Raw genomic sequence first — 27,949 nt, forward strand, 5'->3', positions numbered from 1 at the left:
ACACATTCAGATTCCCGGGCTGAGAATCGGAGGCCACTGAATAAAGCAGAGAGGCGACCGCGGTTCGTGTGGTTTCAGCTAAGGAACTTAGAACGGGAACATGTGAGCAGGGAATGGACAACTGGAAGCAGGATTACTACACACTACACAAAGACGCAGGCGGGCTGCGGTACAGGTAACTGAGAACGAGACACCGTTTGATGGGGTTTCTTATGTGTGACTACAATGGAAAAACGTCTACCTCAACATGAAAGCGCGTTACCTTATCCCCGGAATGGGATATATCTGGCAACATTGTTCCATGGTGATGGCACGGTATATCCCTCCCGTGACTGGAGTCATGTTAAGCCAGAAATATTTATCGGTATGGTAGAAGGCTACTCTAACTGTAAATCATATACCTTGACGGTTTTAAATCAAACAAAAACAATCTCAAATGTATAGCTGAACTATTTTGTGTCAGCTCAAATGCACCTCTGAAATGTCTGACGACGATAGAGAGAGATTTCATGGCAACATGTGGTGGTGTGGAATGCATTGTATCTCTAAAATCAGGGGGGGAAAGGCGATGGAATGACTACGAATGAGCCCGTGCGGCTGTGGACCCATTTAGCACATCTGATGGACCGTATTTTTTCTCAATGTATTGACATTCTCTGTATGTATGGTGAGGTTGTTTTGACATTTTAGTCATTTTGTAGCCTAGTGAATATATTTTTAGTGAGTAAAATATGAAAATATCGCTCACAGGAATGCTTAATGGGTTCATGGCACCGCACACACTGCAGAGAGGGATGTGCTTTATTGAGATGGATGGTCTTTGAGTATAGTCAAGAACACTACTGTCTTTGTGGTTTCATTCAGGCTTTCGCTTATTGCGTAAATTGATCTACCATGAATTAGGATAAAATACAATGCACTTTGATTTTTGCGCATCATCATATTATCCATAGATTCAAAACCATAAACCCAACTTTAGTAAATGATACCAATCTGAATCTGATAACCCCAGCTGCATGAATTTTGAATCCCAATATTCCACTTGCTTCACAGGGGACTCACCGGGACACTGGGGCAGCAGCTTCAATAAGAAGTGAAGTGCAACAATATTTGAGAAATTAAATTTTACGAAGCAGAGATAACAGAGGAATACCGAACCAAAGATGAATACTATTGTGTTTAACAAATTGAGTAACCAGGTCCTCTTCGATGAGAAGGCGAAGGAGGTCGAGAGGAGCAGCATCAATTATTTAGAGGTAATAGATGGACAGCATCCGGACCTTCATCCAGACCTGCTATCAAGCAATCATCAAGTTATCAAAGACAACGGCATCAGACACAGGAGGTATGTCACTCATTCAAACTTCTCATAAACAAAGCAGACAACAAAACGTGCAACAGTGTTTAGATGTTTTAATTATTGCACTTCGGTTTGCATTGTAAAGTCATATTTGGGTAAGGGAACCTTTTTGGTGGCGCAACTGAATAAGGAGTGATACACACTGTGTAAAGGTGTAAGAAGTCGATGGTGCAGGTTCGAATTGTGCAGATTCGTTTTTTTTATGATGGTGACCCCAGGTAACCAAGTGTGCTTGATGTGTAATTACGTATTTATAGTGCAAGAGGTAGGCTTTTCGAAAGCAATGTTATCTAATAATGTTTTTGGATATGTTCTAAACAGTCATTTAAATGATAGATTCAGACAAAAGGTTATCTAAAGTGAAATCATAGCACATCTTAGCAAAATATTAACCACATTAGGTTTTACATGTATATTTCATTTTCCCATCAGTGCAATATAATCTTATTGTTTTAAGGAAATTGCAGGAAATTAATATTTACTATTACAACCTGGTTTGTATTTTAGGGTTGATATTCACAGATAATATACAGATTCATATCTAGGCCATCTGTGTTCAGTAGCGTGTATAAAACACTCTTCGCCTGTTTCCAATATATAAATGTACCCTTCAACTCTATGTGTGGTGTAGTCAATCATGGCATTTTTATTTGAGAGAGAGCGAGAGTAAAAAAGGATTAATGTCATGCGTTATTTTCCATCTAATCAGTATTCAGAGAGTCAAAATTCTTCTGATTGACCCATGGGCTGTTTACACTCAAGACGCAATTTATTTACAGACAAGTACAGTAGTCCCTTATATGTTTGGATAGGCACCAGCATCGTGATGCTGGGTGAAACACTAGTCAATTTAAGCAAACATCCTACACACCGACGGTCTCGGTCAGAGCCGGAGTTATTGAGCTACGTGTGAGAGACCGAGGGATAGATAACACAATGCCGTGAGGTGCCGCTTCGGGAGGAATATCATTACTAATGAAGAATATTCATTTAGATACGAGGCGTGTCTCGCCAAAATTCCGTACAGAGGAGTAAAATGTAATTTAACATACAGATCTAGATTAGAAGGGAATTATTTGAAGAACATGAATTTCAGGCAGACTTGAAGTTAGTAGAAAATATGTTACATCTGCAGCGGAGCTTCGGAGACAGAAGATAAAGCAGGACTATCGCAGGGCCATAGTGACATCTACAGGTTTAAAAATCATAGGCAGCAGATTAGAAGTATCAAGAAAAAAATTCTCCCATTTGGAGTCCCTTTAATTATCAAAGTCTGAGAATGTTTCGTTACCAAAATACGTAGGCTATTGCTCGATTTGGAAGTAGCTTATTTTGCACTTGGTTGAAAGATAGCACGTACACAGACAGCACCACGCACTGACCATAAAACGTAGCCATACTTGAGACACGTCTAGCTGCTACCATGGGTGTAAAATGGAATGTTATTATTTGTTTCATTGCGACGTTTTCGTGCTTTGCGGGAGGAGAAGCACAGCAAAGAAAACAAGCAACCAATAAAACGCTTCTCTGCGCCAGCTTAATTATAGCACACTTTGGTGAGAAAATGACACACTCTCCAACGGTCATTCAACGTGTTATGACTCTGGATAGCCTTTCTTCATCAAGTAAGACTACAACATGGACGGAATATCCACTTCAGGTCGTGTGTAAATAAACAACAATATTCTCTCTACTATGGATAAAGTACAACTCATCCACGAATTCAATCTAAGATCACGTCACTTGTTTTTTGTGGTTTCTTTTCCCCAAAGATTTCCCCCACCCAAAATGCATTAAGATGTAGGTCTAATTATATGAAATTGATATGTTGGTAATGATAGCCTATTCCTTTATCGTTGTTTTTCAAATACGTTTTAATGAGAGGCTATCTTTAATTGATTAGCCAAATGGTATTTTGGCCTATATTAGAACTAATATAGCCTACCTCAGGTATAATTAATTTATGCACAGTGAATTAAACCCTAGGCTAAATGTAATCGATATCCGCGAGTATAAACCCAGGGTCGTTACAATATTATCGAATTAGTCTACTCTTGAGTGTAAAAGTTGTGCATCACTGATCAAGTTTTTGTCAACAACTTCTATAAAGGGAAAATACGTTGTAGCCTACGAAGAGAAATAGCAAAAATTATTTCCCCGTGTTACAAAAAGAAATCTTAACAGCAATGTTTTAATATTTTCTTTAAATTCACTATTGTGTCATCATGTCAATTTCTTATAGGCCTACAGTCTGCGACCTTGACAACTACGTTATGAAAACAAAATCAGAAAAGTATGTGCCACTATTCCGCATAAATTAAACGTCAATAATATATAGATTTTTCTTAGTAGATTTGTTTCATAACGAAAATGTTTATTGACAAGGGCCTCAATTCAATTATTTAGGCCTATTTTCTCTAGAGCAGTGACTGACGAAGTTGTTGCTCTCTCTCTCGCTCTCTCTCCCTTGTGCAGGGGCCGTCAGAACAGCGGGAAGGTGCGACACAAGCGTCAGGCCCTTCAGGACATGGCGCGGCCCCTGAAGCAGTGGCTCTACAAACACAGGGACAATCCGTACCCGACTAAAACGGAGAAAATCCTGCTAGCCCTTGGCTCTCAAATGACGTTGGTCCAGGTGGGTTTTTCTCTTGTTTGAAATATTTCAAGATTTCAGGACAGTTCAACAGGAACAACAGTTTAACCACAACGTAATTTGATTGTTGTTGATATGACATTGTATTGAAATGAAAATACAAACAGTATATAGATAAATAATTAGTAGTAATTATCATAGTGAAAAGGCCTAATTACAATTCATTCTAGTGTAGCCTACATTTTAATTTGTCACAGAATGGTCAATATTAAAATCATAGCATTCAGATTGCCTCTATGAATAATCCATCTTTATTTAACCTTATGGTTTTCATTATGGACAATATTGACCTTGTTCATATCTCTTTTTATAGCTTGTTTATACTTGTTTGAAAATATAGCCTCGTTATAGCCTACTTGTCTTTGCAAATAGGCAGTTTGTACTTAGGTGACCTTTTAGTGTTGTGAGTCATAGAGCATAGCGTTCCTGTAGATTACTATGTTTCCATCATAAAGTGACAAACACCAGAGAGAGGGAGAGAGAGAGAGAGAGAGAGAGAGAGAGAGAGAGGAGAGAGAAGGGGGGAGACAGAGAGAGAGTGTGTGAGGGAGAGAGAGAGAGAGAGAGAGAGAGAGAGAAAGAGAGAGAGAGAGAGAGAAATAGAAAGAGCCAGAATGTGAGAGAGAGAGCAGCAACAGAAAGCAACAACTGAGCTCCTCCCTATGGTATGTTCTGTCTGACATGTGGAGCTTGTACAGACCTAGGATCTTAATTTGAGACAGTTTGCTATAATGGTAAACTAATCCTGCAGCAACAGGAAATGCAAATTATTATGTGGATTATAATTCATGGACATTATTTGTAGGGGTTGATGCATTTTTCGTTAGGGCAAATCAAGTCTGACATTTTAAAGTGAAATTAGAGGCCTTTTTAAACTTTGAATACACTACAAAATTACATTTCCTCAGCAACAAAGAGTGATCAAATTAAGATCCTACATCTGCATGTTGCTGTGTCATCTGCACACAACACAAGGTCATAAATGATAGAGAGAGAGAGAGGGAGATCTAAGGCTGTCATGGCTATTTCCCCGTTCCTGTGTCAGGCGCCTAATCTGTTTTTCCTTTGGGTCCTAATGAAGCTGTTTTGGGGAGAAGAATGCTTTACATGGAACACACACACTCAGGCCCACACCCCATACGGGGGTGCAATGCCATGTCATGTCATGTCATGTCATGTCATGTTCTGTCTGTCTGTCTGTCTGTCTGTCTGTCTGTCTGTCTGTCTGTCTGTCTGTCTGTCTGTCTGTCTGTCTGTCTGTCTGTCTGTCTGTCTGTCTGTCTGTCTGTCTGTCTGTCTGTCTGTCTGTCTGTCTGTCTGTTTGACTCAGGGCAGTAACAAGGAACAAGGTGATGAACCCTGTGGTGTCACAACACTGTGTAATATCATCACACTGTGTTTGATATCTGTGGTGTTAACCCGTCGTTGTGATCAGGAGTAAGTCCCAAATGGCATCCTATTCCCTACATAGTGCACTACTTTTGACCAGAGCCCTATGGGCCCTCGTTAAAAGTAGTGCACTATATAGGAGAATAGGGTGCTATTTTGGATGTAGGCCAGGCGTGACACCCATCCATCCTCTCGCAGTCTCAGTCTTAATAACATATTTTCCTACAGGCTGATAAGCAAATTGCCTAAGACCTCTAAGTGCGCTCTCAGTGCTCTCAGTCTTTCTCAGCCTTCTCCAAGCCACATGTAGACGTCTCAGCTAAGGCCCCTGGTGTAACATGCCCTCAGCTAGAGACAAAGGGACGTGGGACTCTCTTCGTTAATGAGAAACATGATACTGAAACACAGGAAAGATCCAAAAAGAAGTACTCTAATATATGGCCAGTCCAACCCTTTCATAAGTTGCTTGAAGTCTATTGAGCGTGAACAAATATTCTAGTATAACATCTTATGGGCTCTGGTTCTTGTGAAATGGAGAAGGCAGGGTTGGGTATCATTTTATTGCATTAAAGAAGACGGTGCTTGAAAAAAATAATATTAGAAGGAGAGTGGCGGAATCCAGAATAAGCACATAGGACTGGGTACATTGGGTTGGAAATAAGTTAATGTAACGTTACATTCGCTGGTCCTGTCAAGCATTTGGGGGTGTTAAATGTTTGTGAATGGGATTTTGAAAGCCTTTGATATAGACTAGAGGACTAAAGATGACTAGACTAGATGAATGCTACGACCCATTTCCTCAGTGTGTCTGGGATGTCTCGGCGACTCTGGTTCAGCGGTATTATTGGTATCAGGGAACGCCATACTGCAACCTGACTCTCTCTCCGTCTCTCTCATGCCCAGGCTAAGGCAGGCCGGATGGAGGGAGGCACAGCAGACATTTCCCTAAAGGATAGTCTGTGTAATGTCATGGATGTGGGGGTGTTTTGAATCCAAACAATAATATTGATTTCTATTTTCTTTATTTGTCTTCCTATTTCTCTCCATTTTCTTCTCTCTCTGACTCTCCTTGTACCTTGCCCTCTGTCTTTATTTCTCTGCCGTCTCGATCTCTCTTTCTCTGTCTCTATCTCTATCTCTCTTCTGTCTCTTTCTCCTCTGTCTTTTTCTCACTTTATATATGTTTCTCTCTCCCTATCACTCTGTCTTTCTTACTTTCTCTCTCTCTCCCTCCCTCTCCATCTCTCAGGTCTCTAACTGGTTTGCCAACGCCAGAAGGAGGCTGAAGAACACAGTGAGACAGCCAGACCTGAGCTGGGCCCTGCGCATCAAACTCTACAACAAATACGTCCAAGGCAACGCAGAGAGACTGAGTGTCAGCAGCGATGACACCTGCTCAGAAGGTAAGCCTTAACCCTTCCCTCACTGCCAACCCATCATATTATAACATATGTCTATCTAATAAAGATAACCCTCACTGCCAGGGCCAATCTATCACATTACACCTCATACATCACATATTTCAAAAGGTAACCACCCCTCACTGCCAAAGCATCAGCTCATAACAACTCATAACATCATTCATCGAATCCTTCAAATCATATCTCTATCTCAGAAAATAAGGTCAGCCAAACCCAAGCGTCTTCCTCCTCCCATATGCCTCGTATCCGACAGCTCCAGCTCCAAAGTAAGGATCCAGTCATGCATGGCCATGTGCTGGTGTTATAAATGGCCTGTCTGTGTCTGTGTCCTAAATGGCACCCTACTCCCTATATAGTGCACTACTTTTGACACAACCCCTATGGGCTCTGGTCACACGTTGTGCACTATATAGGGAATAGGGTTCTATGTGGGATGCACAATGTGTGTCCTGGTAGACAGAAGCTGAGGTTCAGAGGCTGTGACACGCTGTCATTAAGACACCCTACTGGGCAAGCAGGGCTGAGGACTAGCTTCCCCTTCAGATCCCAGCCTGCAATTGGAAATGAGAGGCTCTGTTAGCTGTGTATTTCTCTCTCTCTCTCAGCTCTTTTCGGTGACACAGAAAAACACCCATGCACTATACTGTGGTGTCACTCAGTCTCTTAATCCCTAATTAGGTTTGTTGAGGAGGAGAGACACACAAATGTGGGCAGGGTGGAATGTCTTGAGTTTGTACAGTCTTCAATTTGCATGGTGTTCTCCAGTGCCCAGAGACTTACTTCTCTTGTCATAATACAGTTCTGAACTTTTTCTCAGCTTTTCTCCCTGCCATGATCCATATACTGCTAGCCAAGCCTCTCTATCAGATCCCCCACTGTGATCTGATAGAGAGTTAGATATGTGACTGAGGAGACCATAATCACAATGACCCTGTATTTATTCAGTCTAACTGTCAAGGTCTCGCTGTTAGATATTTCACCTCAGTGTCAGCGAGGGTGCTGTGGCAATGCCTCAACAGGAAGAGGTCAGGGGTCAGACCGAGGGAGGCTAAAGGTCACATGTAGCTCAGGTTTATGTCTGACTTGAGGAAAGGCATGAAAGAGAAATGTCAAAGGCTTAAAAAAGGAACCTTTGGCTAGCTTGTTTTACATGTCGCCTGAGGATTTCAACCTCACTCTCGGATGTGCAATGTACGCCTCGATATACGCCTCAAATATCTACTTCAGGAAGCAGGGGGAAGGAAAGAAAATTTGTCCATGTGGTTCTGATATGTAAAAGCTATAGTTATAATTTGGCCCAAACTGAATCAAAACTCAGACCTGCCGAAATTACCCAATTACAGTCTTGGCACTGACACTATCTAGAGTGGAGCTCTCTTGATTTCCCTCATCCCGAGAGGGTTACTGTTTTTCAGCAACGTGTTTTATCTTCTGTATTTTCTTTCATGGGGGGGGGGGGCAATATTTTAATTCAATCTCAGCCGCAAAGAGCTCCCTGGAAAGGATTTATTTCTGCAAAGAGTAACAGCAATGTGCTTTTTATAGAGAGGAAATGGGCTACCAACCGTTATGGTTAGGTAATGCCTTGGTCTTAAGCTGATAGCTGAGGTCTGTAGTTGTTTGAAGCCCTGCAAACTGAAGGGCATACAGAGAGGAACTAAATGTCAGATTTTTCTTTCTTTCTCTCTCTACTTTGTCTGTTTTCTTCCTCGTGGCGCCCCCTGGTGTTGTAGATGGGGACAACACTCAGCGGACGCAGACAAGTGGCGTTGAGTTTAGCAAGCCCATGTACCAGAGCGTCATCAAGAAAGAGGGCGCAGCCATGATGGGGGTGGGGCTCCGGGCTGCCGCCGCCGCCTCATTGGCCGAGGACTATGTGACTCCGCCTCCCAAGTACAAGAGTAGCTTGCTCCACCGTTACCTCAACGATTCGCTGCGACACGTGATGGTAGCCAACGCCGTCATGGATGCCAGGAAGAGGAACCACTCAGGATCCTTCAGCTCCAATGAGTACGACGATGATCTCCTCTCCCCGTCATCCTCAGAAACCGAGGCAAACTTTGTTTATCGAGCTGGTAAGAGTCCTACATTCCTTCTCACATTCTTTCCTCAAGATTTAGCCGCCTGTTGCTTCTCTCTTCTCTTTTTTCTCTTTCTGTCCCCATCTGCACATTTTGTTTTAATTCCCGGCCCTCAGCCCCATCTGGCCCATTCGTTGTGAGGAAGGCGTTCTTGGGCGCTGTGACGATGTTCCACTCCCTGTTGTCCAGTTTCAACAGCCTGGTTCTGGTTCTGGTTCTCTGTACTCCCTGTTCTCACACTTTCCTTCCATTTCAGATGTGTGAAAGTTAATATGATACTTGTGGCTACTGAAATGGACCTCCTAGGTACCTATAGGAAAGGATAGCCTGGCCGGAGCCTTAAATTAGTCTATTATTAGATTAAATCTGTGTCCCAAATGGCACCCTATTCCCAATTTAATGCACTACTTTTTACATTTGGGACCTGGCCAAGTCTAATATAAATCTCTCTGTGTGTTCTGTTCATACCAACAGAGAGACCCTGGTCTCGCCCTGTCTTAGGTTTGCCCCCTAATGCCAAGTATACTGTGGAATTCCCCCTTACTCCCTCGCGATCTCCCGTTCCTCTAACTGGGGTTTACGGTTTAACACTAGAGACACAATAAGACCATGTGTAACTTACTCACATTCTGACTACTGTTTAGCATGTCTTTGATCCTGCCATGAGGCCTTACTGAAAGAGAGAGAACAGGGCAGACATGGGAGGGAAACCTGTGTGTGTGTGTGTGTGTGTGTGTGTGTGTGTGTGTGTGTGTGTGTGTGTGTGTGTGTGTGTGTGTGTGTGTGTGTGTGTGTGTGTGTGTGTGTGTGTGTGTGTGTGTGTGTGTGTATGTGTGTGTGTGTGTGTGTGTGCCAGCGTGTGTGAGCCAGCATCTGTGATCGTGAGCGTGTAGCTTTCCCCAAGGCGGAGCAGGGGCTCAGTGCAAATAAAACAAAAACCAAAGCTAAAGTAATACAAAACAATGGATATATTTGAGCGAGGCACATGAAACAAAGAGTGTGCATGTGAGTTTTCCACTTGGCATATGAATTTCTCACAGTGCAGTGTCCCTTAACCCCTGGTTTTAGTGCCTGTGGGCTGGCCTTCATAGTTTAATGATGTTTCACCCACAGGTTTCAGGTGCTGTTACCAATCAGACCTAATCTCGCAGAGTGCTGCATGAAGTTCTTACAGTTCTTCTTCAGTTCTAGAACAACTGGGCCTCTGTTTATTAAAAAGTGCCTATAGGGAATTCAGATTGAGGTGGAAGAGTGGGATTGGGAGGGGGTAGGGTGAGGGATATTATCCAATTTTAATTCAAACTTGATCATATGGCTAAATGTGTTTTACATTGTCTGTGCGAAGGAAGGCAGAGGCGCTACAGAGGGTATTGTGTACGGCCCAGTAGATCTCTGGGGCCAAGCTTCCTGCCATTCAGGTCGGTGTCAGAGGAAGGCCCAAAGAAATGTCAAAGACTCCAGTCATAGACTGTTCTCTCTGCTACCGCACGGCAAGCAGTAACGGAGCGCCAAGTCTAGGTCCTAAAGGCTCCTTAACAGCTTCTACCCCAAACCATAAGACTGCTGAACAATTAATAAAATGGCCACCTGGACTATTTTTTACTTTAGTTTATTTAGGAAATATTTTCCTAACTTTATTTTCTTAAACTGCGTTGTTGGTTAGGGGCTTGTAAGTAAGCATTTCACTGTAAGGTCTACACCTGTTGTATTCGGCGCATGTGACAAATACAATTTGATTTGAATTTGAAGTGATGTTTAAGCCGGATAGGGGACGCAGTCCAATGAAACTCTCCAGCGATCGCGACTGTTACAATCCTCCATCCCCATCAAATCCTTAAAACTCCCTGACCCGAAAAACTCTATTTCTCTCACTGAAACACCTGCTGAGCACGGCAGTCACCAGCCAGACACAGACAGAGAGAAATACAGAGAGCGAGCGAGAGAGAGAGAGAGCGAGAGAGAAAGAAAAAAAGAGAGACAGGGACAGAGAGAGGGGGAAGAGAGAGAGAGAGATGGATAGAGAAAGAGACAGAGAGAGACGGAGAAAGAGAGGAAGTGAGAGAGAGTGAGAGAGAGAAAAAGGGAGAGAAAGAGACAGAGAGATCAAAAGAGAGAAAGAGACAGAGAGAGAGAGAGAGAGAGAGAGAGGGAGAGAGAGAGAGGGAGAGGCTTAGCTTAGGCTTCAGCACAGGACTCAATTTAATAAGAAAAATATATAAGGAATTATTTACCTGGCCCACATAATGTTTTAATAGAAAGTAACTATTTTATCTCCATGGTAATTATAATGTCTTGGCTATGACTTCTCCCTCTTGGGTTTCTGGGCTGGCCAGCCAGGCATTATTGGGAACGGTTACATGCGAGAAAAGAAGGGAGCTTGAATCCCGATGCACGGAAAGTTATCTGAGGCTTGGGCTCACAAGAAAGTTCACATGAACACCTGCTAGCCCCTCATCATCAAAACTCAGCAAAAAATAAAACAAATTAAATTAAAGTTTAATTCTATGATTCTACATCTGATCTTGTTGTCAGAGAGAGAGTGAGAAAGAGCAAGAGGCTCAGACAGAGTAAGAGAGAGTGAAATAGAGGAAGAGAGAGAGTTAGAGGGAGAGAGAAGGAGCGTTAGAGAGAGTGAGAGTAAGAAAGAAAGAATTAGCGATAGAGAGAGAATGGTTAAGCTCCAATTTGCATCATTTCCTCTGGAGTTTTTTTCTCCTGTCTGAACATTCCAGATATTTTAGTAGTGAAATAATTCCTGAGCCTTTTGACAATTACAGAGTGTCTGAAATTTCAGGCTTGAGCTGAGCTTCCTGGACTGGAGGTGTGTGTGTGTGTGTCTGAGCGTGTGAATGTGTGTGTGGGTGAGTGTGTTCGTGCGTGCCTGCATGCCTGGGCTGTAGGAGATTGAGAGACTGAGCTCTCAGAACTCTCAGAGTTCTTGGCACTGGCACATTCGTTATAAGCCCCTACCTCTGCCTCACTTCTGATTCGCTTAAGCCAAAGTGGCGTGCCCGCTGATCAGAGCCCATTGGTTAAATGTCCATTAATGGGACAATTGGTGGATGTCTGCCGTGGGTGTTATCTCTTGACTTCAGAGAGCAGTCAGACGTGGCAGGAGATGGTGAGTGTAGATTTACTATGCTTGCGTCCCAAATGGCACCCTATTCCCTACATACTTTTCCCTATGGGCTCTGGTCAAAGTAGTGCACTACATAGGAAACAGGGTGCCATTTGGGATGAAAGCTTACTCTGTCCCCGCACTCAGTGGGAAAACCAAAAGCTTTTTTTTTGCTTGATGTAAAGAAAACATATCTCTGAAATATCCTGTTGGGAATTTCATTGAAAACAAGGAGCAGTAGAATTCCAATGCACATGCGAGTGGTTTCATGCCAAATTACCCTTTAATGGCATATTAAATGGCAGGAATCTCACTGAATGTTTTTCTTCTTGCTCACTACCAGATTTTGCCCCGTCCGATATGATATAGATCATTACACGCCAAATAATTATCTTCATTTCTGCGAAAGGGGAAAGATGGAGAGAGAGATCTTTGGCAGAGGTTTCTCAGAGGTTTGACAGTGGTACATTTTCTCAGGTTCTGTTCTGCGTAGTGTAATGTACTGTATAAGTAATCACAACTGATATATCATCAATACATGACTTAGGGCTTTATTCAATCCACATCGCAGAAGTTCAGCTTTATAGCGTTTTTTAAATTTAAAGGCAACGTTCCTGCTTTAGCGGATTGAATAGCGCCCTTAATTTGTGATTTTTTTGCTAGTTAATGGTGCTCTTTTTTCTTATTTACTTAACAGTTGGTTTGTTCAGCCAAGTTTCCCCAAAAATATTTTATAGGTTCTGTTTAGATTGGATAAGTAGATCAATCAAGAAGAAGAAAATGATCAATTATTGTCTATTTCCCTAATTGTGTAATTTCATTTAAAATCTATTATTATTTGTAGTTTAGTACCATGACAGCATGGTTTCTATTCCTACTAAATAGTGATAAATGTGGTTTATGTGTTTGTGATATTCCGTAGGCCCAAAACGTCTCAGTAATTTCGAGAAGAACACACTCTTTTTCCATTCAGCCATTTTCTCAGACAGACAGGGCCATTCGTTGGTTGACATTCAGGGACAACCAACACGTTATGATTGAATACCACCTGTAAAATTATTTGTAAAATACACTGGCATTAAAGTGACTTTTTACGAATGCAGGGAAGCAACATTTAACACATAGTTGAGTCTGAAATATGTTAAATGGAAACAGTAGTGTTTGACAGGGCCTCTGAGACTCATAAGGGTCTGTTGAATTAGGTCACAGCAAGTGCCAGACAGTTATTGAATCCTAGAGAATTGTAGTCTAAAAAGCTGTCTAAAAAGCACTTAAAAATCCTATCTACCTGAATGGAAATGTTTAGTAGTTTAGTAGCTGCCAGGCTGACTCGGTAGGTGCCTTGGAACAATGACAGAGCGAGAGTGTCCACCGTCCGTACCGTTTCAGTGTTTCGTGTGGCTTCTATCAAGTGTAACCGATGTGAAATGGCTAGTTAGTTAGCGGTGGTGCGTGCTAATAGCGTTTCAATCAGTGACGTCACTCGCTCTGAGACTTGAAGTAGGGTTTCCCCTTGCGTTGCAAGGGCCGCGGCTTTTGTGGCGCGATGGGTAACGATGCTTCGTGGGTGTCAGTTGTTGATGTGTGCAAGGGTCCCAGGTTGGGGCGGAGAGAGGGACGGAACCTACACTGTTACACAGGCTGCCGTCCCATACAGGTGGAAAGAAAAAGGAAACGTCTTGAACACAGTCATCATTATCAGTGGAGCTGGTCTCCTTTTCGTCTAGTTTAAAAAGCTATAGAATACTATATGCAGCTGGATATGTATCCCCCATGATCAATGAATCCTCCATGGCTGCGTTGACACAGGCAGCCCAATTCTGATATTTTGCCCAATTATTGTAGAAAGAGCTGATCTGATTGGTCAAAAGACCAATAAGTGGAAAAAGATCATGATTGGGCTGCCTGTGTAAACGCAGCCTACTACTCTCAGCACGTTTATAAAATAAACTGAGTACTGTCATGATTTATACAGCAGCAGTACAATTCCGTTGAATGGGTGGAAAGTGGAAAACGTCTGATTTTAGAAAAGAGAAATGTCTCAGACAGTAGCGTTCGTTGAGTGATGTGTAATTTAGTGAAGCTAGTTGTTAGGCGGCCACAGGGAGCTGAGAGGACAATACTTTACTGGGTCTGTATGATGACAATAAGCCTCTGTGGCTGCGTTTACACAGACAGCCCAATTCTGATATTTTTTTACCACTAATTGATCTTCTGACCAATCAGATCATCTCTTTTGCCAATAATTGGGCAAAAGATCAGAATTGGTTTGCATGTGTAAACACAGCCTTTGTGACATTGATGGATGCGGATTCCTCTTGCAGTGGCTCATCTTAGGAATCCAACTAGCCAGGCAGGGACGGGAGGACTGGCCACAGATTCCTCTTTCCACCCTTTCATAATAATAAAGGAGGAGAGGGGGAAGGGGGGAGAGGAGGGAAGGATGGAGGGAGGGAGGGAGGGAGAAGGACAGAGGCTGTTCCAAGAGAACAACCCAGCAGCCAAGACTCACTAAGGTTCAGTGTGTGTGGTGTCTCTGTGTGTGCACGTTCCTGCATGTTTGTGTGTCTGTGAGAGGGGGGGGGGGGGTCCCATTCTTCCATCCCTGGCCAGATATTTCTCAGAGAGTGGAGGGGGCTGTCGGGAGAAGAAAGACAGAGAGAGCGTGGTGTACACCAACCTTTCTTTCTCTTCGTCAGTATATTTTGTTGAAAGGCTGGAATGAGTGAGTGAGTGTGTGTGTGTGTGTCTATGTGTCTGGTAGAATGAAGACTTTTCAACACAAAGACAAAGCCATCTATAGTAAAACATTCATAATGGTTAGGATGTGAAGTAAATCAGTTATTTTCCACAAAGCAGAGAGTAGAGTAGAGTGGATTAGAGTAGAATATCTAATGTATTGCAACCCCATTGTCTTTTTGGGTGTGGTGGGTACTGCTTATGGTGGCAAACAGAAGTGGAATCCTGGCTTGATTCGATCTTGATCTTGGCTTGATGTTGTGGTACAGAGTACGAAGTGTGCTAGTGAGTGGATAGGTACATGGAAAGAAAAGGAGGGCTGAGTTCGGTTGGGCTGGTTTTATATTTATAAGATAAATGTTGTCCACCACCTATCAGACAGAAATTGGGTGTGATGCTAACAGAACAGAACAGAGTAGTACAGAACAAGCCTAGTTCATTCAGACTAGAACAATCGGTTTCATAGAGAAATAAAGTGTGACAAACATGACCTAGGCTCTGTTTATAGTCAAACTCCTAACATAGATGTCAGAAGTGGGAGATTAATGACAGAGGCATTTCTCAAAAGAAAGTCATCAGCGTCAAAGTTTGAGTAGCGTCCAGATTCACTCACCCCAAGTCTGTAGAAAACACAAATTGGTTTCATAAAAATAAAACAAACAGCCTCATGTCTAAAACAATTGTCCACAATAGTGTTCCCATGGGATGGCTGTGAAGGGAGAGAATGGCTTAATGAGAGAGTAGAAGCTGTGACCAGGAGTCAAGGCCCTCACACACACAGGGAATTGCAACATATGATGTTAAGACTGCAGCACAAACATATCATACGGGTTCCAAGTTGGAACTTCCAACTTCAGAATGGGGTATTATTTGTCCAAGAAAACACTTAAAAATCCCAAGCAAATTGTGTTTACACAAGAGTTTGGTGTACATAATTTCTTCAGTGCATTTTGTGTACTGCAAACAACTTCCATTTGTCTCAGAGGACCAGGGTTATTATGAAAGGCTGGGAGCAGAAATAGCTTTTAGCTCTGGTTCAGATTCAGAGCAGCATGTTTTTTTTTGTCTGTACCTGATCAATTAAACAGAGGATAATGATAAAGTATCTGTTGAATAGTTTAAGAATGGGGCCTGTTCTGAATCTCACTTCGACCACTCGGTCTACGTCATCGGGTGATATCGTTACCATATTAATACATCCCCAGTGACCCATACACCTCTCTGGTCTTTAGGTCAGTGTTTGAAGTATGCACGTACTGATCCACAGATTTCAGACAAGGCTCCGATTGGAGCTTGTGTCCAACTCTCCTTAATCTCTAACCGCAGGAGGAGCAGAGCTCGCTGTCGTGATGACCGTTTCCGTGCCAACCATCTGCGGCAAACAGACATGTATGAATCTCTGTCACGCTCATCTCTGCTGTGGTTCTGATCTTCCTCTGAGATGTTGATGTGCGGTGGTGGTCGACGTCTCACACACACACAAAAGATGAGCCTTAGTTGGCTGTGACTCTGATTAGCTAGTGTTTGCTGCCACTCGTAAACATACAGACTCTCTGAAACTCAGCCATGTTTAAATACACCAAACACTATTATGTCTTCATCTCCAAAAACAAAGTGTGAAAAACATTTTTGGATTGTTATCTTTTCCCCCTATCACTGACTGCTGCATTGTGGTCTGGGAATGTTATGGTCCGTGTCATCTGCCTCCAAGTTGTAGAAAAAGTTGCAGGAATAGGAAAAAGGAAAGACTAAGCCATTTTAAAACAGTTATATATAGTGTGCATGGTTAATATTTTATGCATCTGGGATTCTTAATATCTATTATAACATAGCCTGGATGTTATTACTAGCTACAGTAATATCTGGGGTTCTTACCAGAAAGACGACAATAATGTAATATTCCTAGCAGGAATACAGTGACTGCTGAGCTGAATCCATGGTTGTGTCCCAAATGGCACCCTATTCCATATATGGTTACCTGCTTTTGACTAGAGCCCTGGTCAAAAGTAGTGCACTACAAAGGAAATAGGGTGTCATTTGGGATGCATACTATTACTCCCAGTACAATGGCTCCTCTGTGGCTGCAAAGTTACGACTTACTAGAGGATTATCCAACTCACCAACGTGCTGCAGCGCTCAACCAAGTCAAAGCCATGATAGATTTACAGACTGAAAACCTGAAACCTAGTGTCCATCCCAAATGGCAACCTATTCCCTATAGTGCACTATGTAGAGAATAGGGTGCCTTTTGGTACGCATCCCTAGAAAGGTGAAACGTTCTGGACTGGTTTGAATGCTAATACTCTGTAATACCACCTGCTAGTTTGGATTCACGTACTGTACTTGACTGGAATATAAAAGTTCATGCAAATTGGCAATGTAATAGAATACCATATTTTTTTATACCTATTTTGCGTTTACTCACTCACTGGTTTTGTGAACTTCTTTTTTCAATGTAAAAGGATGAACTCAAAGCCATGTCATTGTAAGCAAGGCAGGGAAGCAGCGAAAGCACATTTTCCATAAATTCTCTGTCTCTGTCTTTGTGTCTTTGTGTGAGTGTGACTGGCTTATATTCTTGGCCTTGGCCCCTGGATGGCCAGTATGTGCCAGTGAGGGCCCATGGAGCCCCAGCCTCGGAGTGGCTGCCCAAGAGAGAGGTTGGAAGGTGGAGGGAGTGGCGGGAGGGCCCAGGGATGGGTTGGCAGTCCTGGGTCCAGAGAAGTGCCAAGGCATCCCTAACTTCATTCACAGACACCCCTTGACGTTATGAAAAAGTGCAGACCATTTAAAACCACCAGAAAAATAAGAGGAAAAAACCAAGCTCTTCATCGTGTCACTAGTGATAGTCTAGTTACAAGTGTCTCTCTGCCTCACTCATTTCTCTCCTTTGTTTGTTTATTTGTTTGAGAATAAATATAGGGTCAATATAGGGTTTTTAATGTATTTTCCAACAATCATGGCTGGATAAAGAACTTCGTAAATTATTATCTGATGTGAGGAGCTAGGCGCTCTACCCTGAGAGTTAAAGTATGTGACAAGTCAGTCAAATGCATGTCATCTAGTTGATTTGATGTGCTGTTGGCCTGTTAAGTACGCTTTCACAGGGAGGAAGAGGCAAATCTTTGGCTTCATGAACAAGTGTTCTTTGCAGGTCTTCTGTTTCCTAACATTTGTTGATGAATTTCCCACCGTGAAAATGTTTCCCCATTCCCCATTCAAATATCTTCATACAGTGCATTCGGAAAGTATTCAGACCCCTTGACTTTTCCCACATTTTGTTATGTTACAGCCTCATTCTAAAAAATAACATTTCCTCATCAATCTACACACAATGCATCAAAACGAACATTTACATAAGTATTCAGACCCTTCGGTATGAGACTCGATATTGGGCCCAGGTGCATCCTGTTTCCATTGACATCCTTGAGATGTTTCTACAATTTGATTGGAGTCCACCTGTGATAAATTCAATTGATTGGACATGATTTGGAAAGGCACACACCTGTCTATATAAGGTCCCACAGTTGACAGTGCATGTCAGAGCAAAAACCAAGCCATGAGGTTGACGGAATTGTCTGTAGAGCTCCGAGACAGGATTGTGTCGAGGCACAGATCTGGAGAAGGGTACCAAAAAATTGCTGCAGCATTAAAGGTCCCCAAGAACATTGTAGCCTCCATCATTCTTAAATGTAAGAAGTTTGGAACCACCAATACTCTTCCTAGAGCTGACCACCTGGCCAAACTGAGCAATCAGGGGTGAGGGGCCAGAATCATGCTGTGGGGATATTTTTCAGTGGCAGGGACTGGGAGACAAGTCAGGATCGAGGGAAAGATGAACGGAGCAAAGTACAGAGAGCTCCTTGACTAAAACCTGCTCCAGAGCGCTCAGGACCTCAGACTGTGGCGAAGGTTCACCTTCCAACAGGAAAACAACCCTAAGCACACAGCCAAGGAAACAGAGGAGTTGTTTCGGGACAAGTCTCTGAATGTCCTTGAGTGGCCAAGCCAGAGCCCGGACCTGAACACGATCTAACAGCTCTGAAGAGACCTGAAAGTAGCTGTGCAGCGACACTCCCCATCCAACCCGACAGGGCTTGAGTAGATCTGCAGAGAAGAATAGGAGAAATTCCCCAAATACGGGTGTGCCAAGCTTGCAGCGTCATGCCCAAGAAGACTCGAGGCTGTAATCGCTGCCAAAGGTGCTTCAACAAAGTACTGAGTAAAGGGTCTGAATACTTATGTAAATGTGATATTTACGTTTTTTTATACATTTGCAAACATTTATAAAAACCTGTTTTTGCTTTGTCATTATGGGGTATTGTGTGTAGATTGATGTGGGGAAAAAATGAGTTAATCAATATTAGAATAAAGCTGTCACGTAACAAAATGTGGAAAAAGTCAAGAGGTCTGAATACTTTCCAAATGCACTGTAGATACCGCCCCCATTTATACCCCAGTCAACATAAAACATGCGTTCACTGCACAGGAGGCTGCTGAGGGGAGAACGGCTTATAACAATGGCCGGAAAGGAGCAAATGTAATGGCATCAAACACCTGTAAACCAAGTGTTTGATGTATTTCATACCATTTCACCAATTCCACTCCAGTCATTACCACGAGCCCGTTCTCCCCAATTAAGGTGCCACAAACCTCCTGTGATTCACTGTAAATGCTGCATATGTCAGCTCATTGGGAAATTATCTTTAAATTCCTATCGCGCAATCTGTAGCGCTTCCGCGATACAGATTGAATAGAGCCCTAACCCTTTTATCAGAGATTTTAATTGAATTTTGAGACAGAGAAATACTTTTTCTAATGTTTGCAAGTATGGCCCGTTATTGTCAGCAACCTTTTTTTCCTAAGTTAACAGCGTTAACTTGGCCGATAATGTCTCTTTTCCAGTAAGTTGTGCTGAAAGCTTGGTTGTGGACTGAACGGCTTCCTCTCTGTTAGAGATGACAGCAGTCAGGATTACTCATCTCTAAGGATGCTTCTCAAATAGCACCCTATTTCATATATAGTGCACTGCTTTTGACCATGGCCCATAGGGCTTTGGTCAAAAGTAGTGCACTATGTAGGGAATAAGGTGCTATTTGGGACGGAATCTAATACTGTAACTCCTGAGTCATCACATACTGATTGACCTTCTCCAGTTAGCGGAGAGACATGATTGGATGATCACAGCGCTGTCCAGCTCTCCATTGGTCGGTTGACCTCTGGTCTATCAGTGGAGTGTCTGTGATTGCGTCCGTCCCATCTGTGATGTATATTTATTCTCGTTTGTCTGGCTTTCAGGAGCTGCACGGGTAATAGGCTGAGCTCACTGATCACTAATCTAGCGCAGCCTTTGGTTTGGTTTGTGCACCAGAGGCTGGTGTGGTGTGTTTATTGTTGTGTGTCGCTAACAACAGCACCAGCTGGTTGTGATAAAACATACCCATCCTCTCTAAGCAGGTGGAGTTTATTCCCACTCTCATTTGTCAGTTTGTTGTTGATTGTTTTTGCTCCAATGTTTTGTTTCTACATTTTCCGCTGTATTCACTCTCCCCTATTACCCGCAGTGATGTTAAGTGAACAAATATTTTTGGACTTTCACCTCCACGCCAGAAACCATCAAACTTCTTTCCCCACGCCGATCTTTAAAAAAGTCTATGAAATCCTGCTGTCAGTATAACAGAAAGGCAACAGCAAAGTTAACTGCTTGACTTTCAGTTCAGTAGCAAAGAAAGACAAAAAAAAACAAAAGAACAGAAAAATAATAAAAGGTCCCGCTATGGTTTATTGACAATTTATAGTTTGTTTGGCACGGTCATTGTTTTAAAAAATCAGTTTTAGATGTTTTAGGCAAAGGAGGTTGGAAATAGAGTTTTAGCTTGAGATGGTCCATTTCCAGCTCAGCTCTCCATCCGTCGTTCCCTTCCCGGGGGCAGTGGCCCTGCTGGGCTCTGGCCTGGGTCTGGGTCGGGGATTCTGGGTAAACCACGCTTGTAGCCCCACCCTCTGCTACACTCAGCTCCTAACCTGCAGGAGGCGTCACACAAACACGGCTTTTATGGGACTTTGAGGGGATTCAATGGCATCTGGACACTGGCTGCCCTGCTCTGAAACACACTGGACTGGAACCCACAATGGCTTTTCAGCCTCGCTGCACAGAGAGAGTGTCCAGATGCCATTGCTTGATTGAGCTTGCCTACTGCAATTGATCCAATAGAAAAGTATTTGACAGATTTCAAGTAGTATTTGGACACAGGTCAACTGCAGATATTCCCTTTTAGCCTACTAAACAGTCAGGCTCTGTACTCACCTTATCAGAAACACCACAACGCAGATTACAGTAACTACAAGACAAAAGATGCAAAAAGGTGTCTTGTAGCAATACCATAATCCCTTGTAGGGTATTGTTTTAATATCTTTGTTGTCTTTTGTTGACTGTTGTATGGCTTGTCGTCATTAGCAACCAATCCATACCCTTCCTGACACAATAGTAAACATTGTGCTAATATATCCATGTAGGAACATTACAACATAACAACTTACAGCACATTAAAACAATGTAATTGGGATGTAATTACATAGCTGTTATTATACAGAATGAATGAATGAATGGAGCATATTTTAAATCAGTCCCAGTCCTGTCTCTAGCACTGGTATTAGTCAGGGAGACTAGATAGAGATACATGTACTTGAAATATGCTGGAATATACTAAACCATTGGCACCTGAGCCTTAGAGAAAACAGAGTGCTTGCTCCCCCACTATCAAAATAGGGGAAGCAAACATGTTTTTGCACCTCCACTTTTCTTACCATAACATTATCGTATTTCATTGGGTAATTTGTCATTTCCAGTGATTACTAATGTAGAGTAGACCCCTGCAAATTCCTGTGAAGTATTACAGCAGTGTAACAAAGTAGAAGAAGGGTTTTCACCTAATATTGTGAGATAAAGTAAAAATTAGGTCAATTCAATCAGAAGTCAGAGAGCAAAGCTGGAAAGGGAAAGGAGGGAGAAGAAGAAAAAACATTGTAATAATTTCAAGGCTTTTAAATGGCCTGTGAAGCCGTGGAAGAAATGCTTGTTCTTGACATATAACAGATATAGTTTTTCCTCGCGAAAGCAAAGGCAGAAACATAATTGCATTTGTTTTGGCTGGACTGCCTGTGAACGGTCAATCTGAAGCACCTTAAACACAGTGTGTTAGTGTACGTCACTCCAGTCAGAGGAAGAGTGAGAGAGAGAGGAAAGAGAGAGAGAGAAAGAACTGGTGAGACTGATAAAGAGAGAAGGAAAGAGTGTGAGATAGAGCAAAAGAGAGGGGAGAGACTCAAGAGATGAAGCGAGAGATAAGAACCAAAAGAAAAAGGAAGAGAGGGAGAGAGAGATGTGGCCAGACGAGTATTCAGGAATGTTCTAAAGAGTTGAAACCCAAGCTGCGGTTTGTTCTCTTTGTAATCGCCTCACAACTTTCTCTCTCCCTCTCTCGCTCTCTCTCTCTGTCTTTCCCCCCTCTCTTTCTTAGAATCTCAAACAAGGTGAGGTGAGTTTATCCCCTTAAAGACCATCTCTCTCTGTGGAGTTAAACTATTACTGAGAAAAACAGGAAACAACAGGAAATGTCATAATCAGCTTCGTATCAGCCTGGGGTTGTGCAGGTCAGTGCGGGTCACGGCACATGTGAACGTTTTCGGAAAACAAGCAGCCAGAGAGGAGAGAAAGGCGTTTGGAATGATTAGGTGTTTTGCTGTTTGGCCCTGCAGGAGTCTGTATTCCCGGTCTGGACTCCGGATTTAGGTCTTTGGAAAAATGAACGGGTGAGGTGAAAGGCGACGGTGCGCAGCGGTGAAATCCGTCTGTCCATTCTCCGGTGTCGGAGGGGTTCTGGGACCCTTGCAGGAGGAAGTGAGGACATGGTTTTCCAGCTCCACAGTTGTGTAGGAGAAATGACTGTAACTAACAACTCTGTCCCCACCCGACCCTCCTTCCCTGCTAGTTAGAAGTGTGGGAACAAATTCCAGTGCAAATGTGCGATGGGAATTTTTATCAGTGTAAAAAAACGATAGAAATGACTTGCGGTGTTGGCGGTACAAGTGGCTGCTTGTTAAAGGGACTCATACTTGTTACGAACATTTTCTTTAAGGGGACATGCGGTGCGAGGCGAGCGTCTGTCTCTCCTCCACGTCTCTAAGTCTATGGGGCGATCTGGGAGGGCAATCATCGTAAATGAAAGCAGCTGGCGTCCACATGAGAGAGAAAGAGGGACAGAGAGGAAGAGAGAGAGAGAAATGGAAGAAAAAGAAAGAGAGATAGAGCCTCACCTCACCCAAATCAGTCGCCTGGTCTAGATTAATGCTCAACTCAAACACAGGACAGCCAATTACTGATTATCTAAGCAAAGAATGCTGGGTATTACTGTACAAATTCTTCAGAGAAAGGCACAATTCTCCACAGCAAATCTGACAGACCTGAAGCTTTGTGGTAGTGTTAACTTTAGCACAGACACTCACGGGTTCCCTCTTAGTTTCATCTCTCTCCCCTCACACCCTCCCTCCTTAAAAGCACCTCATTGGCCTTAGCCATGTGTTTTGTTAATTCAAAATGTGAGCCTGAAGGCTTCATGAGCAGGAAATCCAGATGCTCTGGTCTTTTTTAATGGGCTTGGAGGGTGCCAAGCCAGTGTCATCATCATCACTGGCTAGAACTCACCGCTAGGCAGAGGCTAGCCCTGGACCCAAACACTGCCCCCTCACACCACCACCCCACCCTTCCACCCTACTTCCTACCCCCTCTCGAAGCTCTCTACAGCTTGGCAGCTAGTAAGAGTACATGAGTCCTGCTGCAGCTGTGCCACCATTACCCAAAACACACAAGCACTCACACACATATAGACATACACTCACACACATACACTCACACATGCACGAACGCAAGCATGCACACACACACACACACACACACACACACACACACACACACAGAATCTCACACGCCATCATAACAGCCCTTCTACCTTAAGGTCTGTCTGGTAATCTCACAGTGAGAACACAGAACATTAGATGGGCCTGGTTGTGAACAGACCGGTTGACTGACTTCATTGTTTTATTCCTGACTAATGTTTTTCATATGAGCTATAAATGGCTCCTATTTGTGTATGTGTGTGTCGGTAAAGCATATGCAGATACATATCTCTATTTCCATCTCTCTCTCTCTCTCCCTCTCTCATTTTCTCTGACAACACAATCATATATTCTCAGTCTCATTTATTTTCAAAGGAAAGTATTAGAGTATACAGTTTGGGATTCATAAATATCAGAAAGTGCAGTTGTGTTATTCATGTCAAAATAGGATTGTTACAGTGCCTTTTTAGTTTTTTAAACATGTCCATTAGTACATGGCTACTATTTGTTTTGACATCTGAATCAGGAGCGGAAACAGAGAAACACATGTTACTGCAGCGCGCGCGCACACACACACACACACACACACACACACACACACACACACACACACACACACACACACACACACACACACACACACACACACACACACACACACACACACACACACACACACACACACACCCCCCCCCCCCCCCCACCTCACCAGCCCTCAAGAAAATCCTTAATTAAGCCTCATTGACCTCTGGGTGTGCGTCATTAAATTAACCTATTTTACTGTTGTGATTCCAGAAACCATGGATCATGGATCAAGTAAATGTGACAAGTGAGTGTATTTTACAGATACCTTCTGTATGTTTTCGTGCTCCCTCTGACATAGTTTTTTCTCTCTCTATGATTATTAACTACTTGTAGAACTCCCCCTCCTCCTTCCTCCAACTCTGCGTTTGTTCTGCCTCTCTTCTCTGTGTGTGTATTGTTCACCTCTTTCTCATCCAACTCTACATTCTCTCCTCTGCGTTGTGTGTAGTTTCCCATCTTCTAACTCTGTGACGTTCTCTGTGTGTGTTGTGAAAGAAAATGCAGTTAGAGGACAGCATACAGGTAAACACAGACACTCTGTATTCTTTCTCTGCTCTCTCTCTCTCTCTTTGTGCAATGTTCACCTTCTCCTTCTTCTGACTGCGTTCTTAGTCTCTCTCCTGCATGCTGTGTAATGTTTTCCCTCCTCTAAATCTGTGTTCTCTCTTTGTGTTATTTAGTGTCCCCTCCTCTAACTCTGCGTCCGTTCTCTCTGTGTGTTGTGTTCAGGGGTGGCGTTCTGAAGGAGAAGGTACGGGGCAAAGACGAGACGTACTGGAAAGAGATCAACGCAGCCATGGCCTTGACTAATCTGGCGCAGGGAAAGGACAGCAATGCATCAGGGACGACTAGCTGCATCATCCAGAAGTCCTCTCATATATCAGAAGTAAAGACTGTCAAAGTGCCTCTGATGCAGAAGTACTAGCGCCTATCACATTGCTGTCTGTCTCCAACTTATCTTCCCTTCCACTCTCTATGCAACACCAACATTCCCTCTGAAAACTCACTCTGAAGAGTCAGTCAAAAAACGAAACAAGAAACAAGTACTCTCTTCTTTTGTTCTGTTTGTTTTATATCAGTATAAATGCAACAGAACTTATGACAACCTATTTTGTGTCGGTCGATGTGTTTTTTTTTTTTACCTGCAGTACATGCATTAGACAAGTGTTGATATGATCATCTTTAACTGCATTATTCTGTTCTCAACGAGACACTTTTGTAATGTTAACTTATTCGCATTTTTATACTCTGAAATTTGTATTGTACTTTTGCCAAAGTGCCTTTTGGAAGCAGAGCAACACACCCTGTGTGGTAAATATTGTATAGACAGAGTGTCTCTGGGAACATAAAGGACCATTTGAAGTGGCTAGAGGAGTGAAGTAGAAATATATGGTCATATAAGCTTCTTCTGAAGCGGTCCCTTTCTCCCTGATATGTGCCTTAGAACTTGGATGAATTTAGCTCATCATCGAGGCACCGCTGTTAAATAACATCTGAACTGATCTAATTTATCAAGACACACACCATGTTAAGCCACATCTCCCTGATGGCATTGTGTATGTTTTGTCTGAGTCCTCATTATGACTGTAAATTGAACACTGTTATGTCTCAGACAGAATACAATAGACCTGCCAACAATAACTGTGAATATATATAAAGTTCACTCCAGTACAGCCAAACACACTAACACTGACATGAAGCCCTCGAGGGTTAGAATCGATAGGATAGCAGCAGATCCACTGTTCTGTTGATAGTCACCACCATCATCATATTTTCCACAGCTCGCCCTTGGGGTTTTATTTTCCAAAGAGGAAGTATTCTTATCAAGGCTTTAGCCTGGAAAGCCCAAGCAAATGTTGAACTAGCACCATCATCCAGGCACGCGCACATGCACATACACACGCAGGCAGGCGCACACAGTCACACACACACACACACCTGGTCGAAGGTTTGGTCGGCAAAGTGCTGTTTAAACAAAGAGTGGCATGAACTAAAGGGATGCTTTTGTTTCTGTTATCAGTGTTGTATTATATGAACTACAGTGTCGCTGCCTTCTCTTCTCACATGTTTCCGTTCAGAGCAAGGTACTTCAACAGTGAAAAAAAGACTAGCTCACCAGGCCGTTTGATCCTACACTCCTCCTCAGCTGTTTAGAATCACATTCAAATTGCTGTTTACAAGAAGAGAGAGAGAGCGAGAAACTTACTGTTTGACCTAATTCTTTTTGAAATTGCCTTTTCAGTATTATCTCTTTGTTAGAAGGCAAAGCAACAAGTGTTCAAGTATTTGTTATTGTGAGTTTGTTTATTGCAGCGGTTGTTCTGTTTCTATCAAAGTTTTACTTAGCCATACCGCATTAAGTGTTGTTTTTTTGACCGAATGGAAAGAATCCTCCTTAAATACTTATAAAGTATGTACAGTGCATATGTTATTTACATTGTAGCAACCTGATGCCAAGTACGCAACCGAGAGAAATCAAGTTGGACTCTTTGAGTAACTGTAGTCGGTCATTTTCTGCCGACTCACTAATTGTATGTATATCTTCAAGGTACTGTTTATGTGTCAAAATGTACACTTCTTTATTCTCTCTGCTGTTTGGGCCCTTTGTTTGACAACCTAGACTGTGCTTGTGATCAAGGGGTGATTGAGAAAAGCTGCACAAAGTTACTTTTAGAAACAACTCTTAATCTTGAATGTGCAAACCGTTATAAGCTGCACTTAGCTCTCTGTTCTCCACTAGAAAGAAACAGAAGAAAAGCCGTCACTGAGAATTTATGGGATTGAGTTTAGTGGAAAAACAATGTGTTGATTATACATATCTTGTTAAACCACGCACACACACACACACACATACACACACTTATTTTTGTTAGCGTACCTATGGTAGCAGCGTAATTATATGAGGAATCACACTAGCCAATCCCCAGGCACTATATTCTCATGCGGGAGACTTCGGTCCACATGTGTTTTTTATACACCTGATCCTGTAAGAGGCGCTCTAGGGTAACCCTTTCCCTCGCTCAGTGTGTTAATAATCCACCCATATGTTTAGCTGGGGCACAACCCTCACACCTCACAGGGAATGCAGCCCATTCCATACGGAATTACAACCCCCTTCATACGGAACACAGTTGCCAGAGAGACTAAGGCTTCTAAAGCACAGAACAGAACAGCCATTGTTATACCTGTAGTCACTCAGCAACTACGCTGAGTGTACAAAACATTAAGAACACCTCGTCTGAGGGCAAAGGGGAGGGGGGGTGCAGCTCAATATTAGGAAGGTTTTCCTAATGTTCAGTGTACTCAGTGTATAACTGTACCCCAAAGCTTCGGTTCGGTATGATAGATATTTTCCTTTCCTGTGCACAAACACATGCTTTCAAACAACAACTGACAAACGGAGAGCAATTTACTTTTGTCATATTTTTGAAAATCTATAAATTATTAAGGATTGTAAAAAAAAGAAGCTGGTGACAATAGTCGTTTTTTTATTGTTAAGTTATATGAGTTCGAATTTTTTGATAGAGACTGGATTGTTATCCAATGACCAAATGCATAATATCTCATTGTATTGTCTGATTTCGCTTTTATGTAACATTTACTTTTGTTATACTATGGTTACTTCCACAAAACATTGAATAAACCCTTGAAGAAATTGTATGATATTGCCTTAGTGCTCAATTTGCGATCCTGAGAAAAATATATAAA

The 27,949-nt window shown here is 42.6% G+C and overlaps 1 protein-coding gene across 3 annotated transcripts; it reads left to right on the top strand.

Moving 5' to 3' along the window:
• On the top strand, positions 1 to 27,901 carry LOC106590023 (homeobox protein Mohawk). Of its 3 annotated transcripts, none has more exons than XM_014180503.2 (8): positions 1 to 175; positions 1,054 to 1,345; positions 3,603 to 3,653; positions 3,836 to 3,995; positions 6,652 to 6,805; positions 8,557 to 8,898; positions 24,452 to 24,485; positions 24,971 to 27,901. In XM_014180503.2, exons 2-8 carry the CDS (start codon positions 1,164 to 1,166, stop codon positions 25,164 to 25,166), a joined length of 1,119 nt encoding a protein of 372 aa, XP_014035978.1. In that variant the 5' UTR covers positions 1 to 175; positions 1,054 to 1,163; the 3' UTR covers positions 25,167 to 27,901. The 3 variants fall into 3 exon arrangements, with proteins under 3 accessions (XP_014035978.1, XP_014035980.1, XP_014035979.1); XM_014180504.2 differs by lacking the exon at positions 1 to 175 and adding an exon at positions 210 to 364; XM_014180505.2 differs by lacking the exon at positions 3,603 to 3,653.
• Positions 27,902 to 27,949: the final 48 nt, after the last annotated feature.

Source organism: Salmo salar, chromosome ssa29, assembly GCF_905237065.1.
Source record: "Salmo salar chromosome ssa29, Ssal_v3.1, whole genome shotgun sequence".
Lineage (NCBI taxonomy): Eukaryota > Metazoa > Chordata > Actinopteri > Salmoniformes > Salmonidae > Salmo > Salmo salar.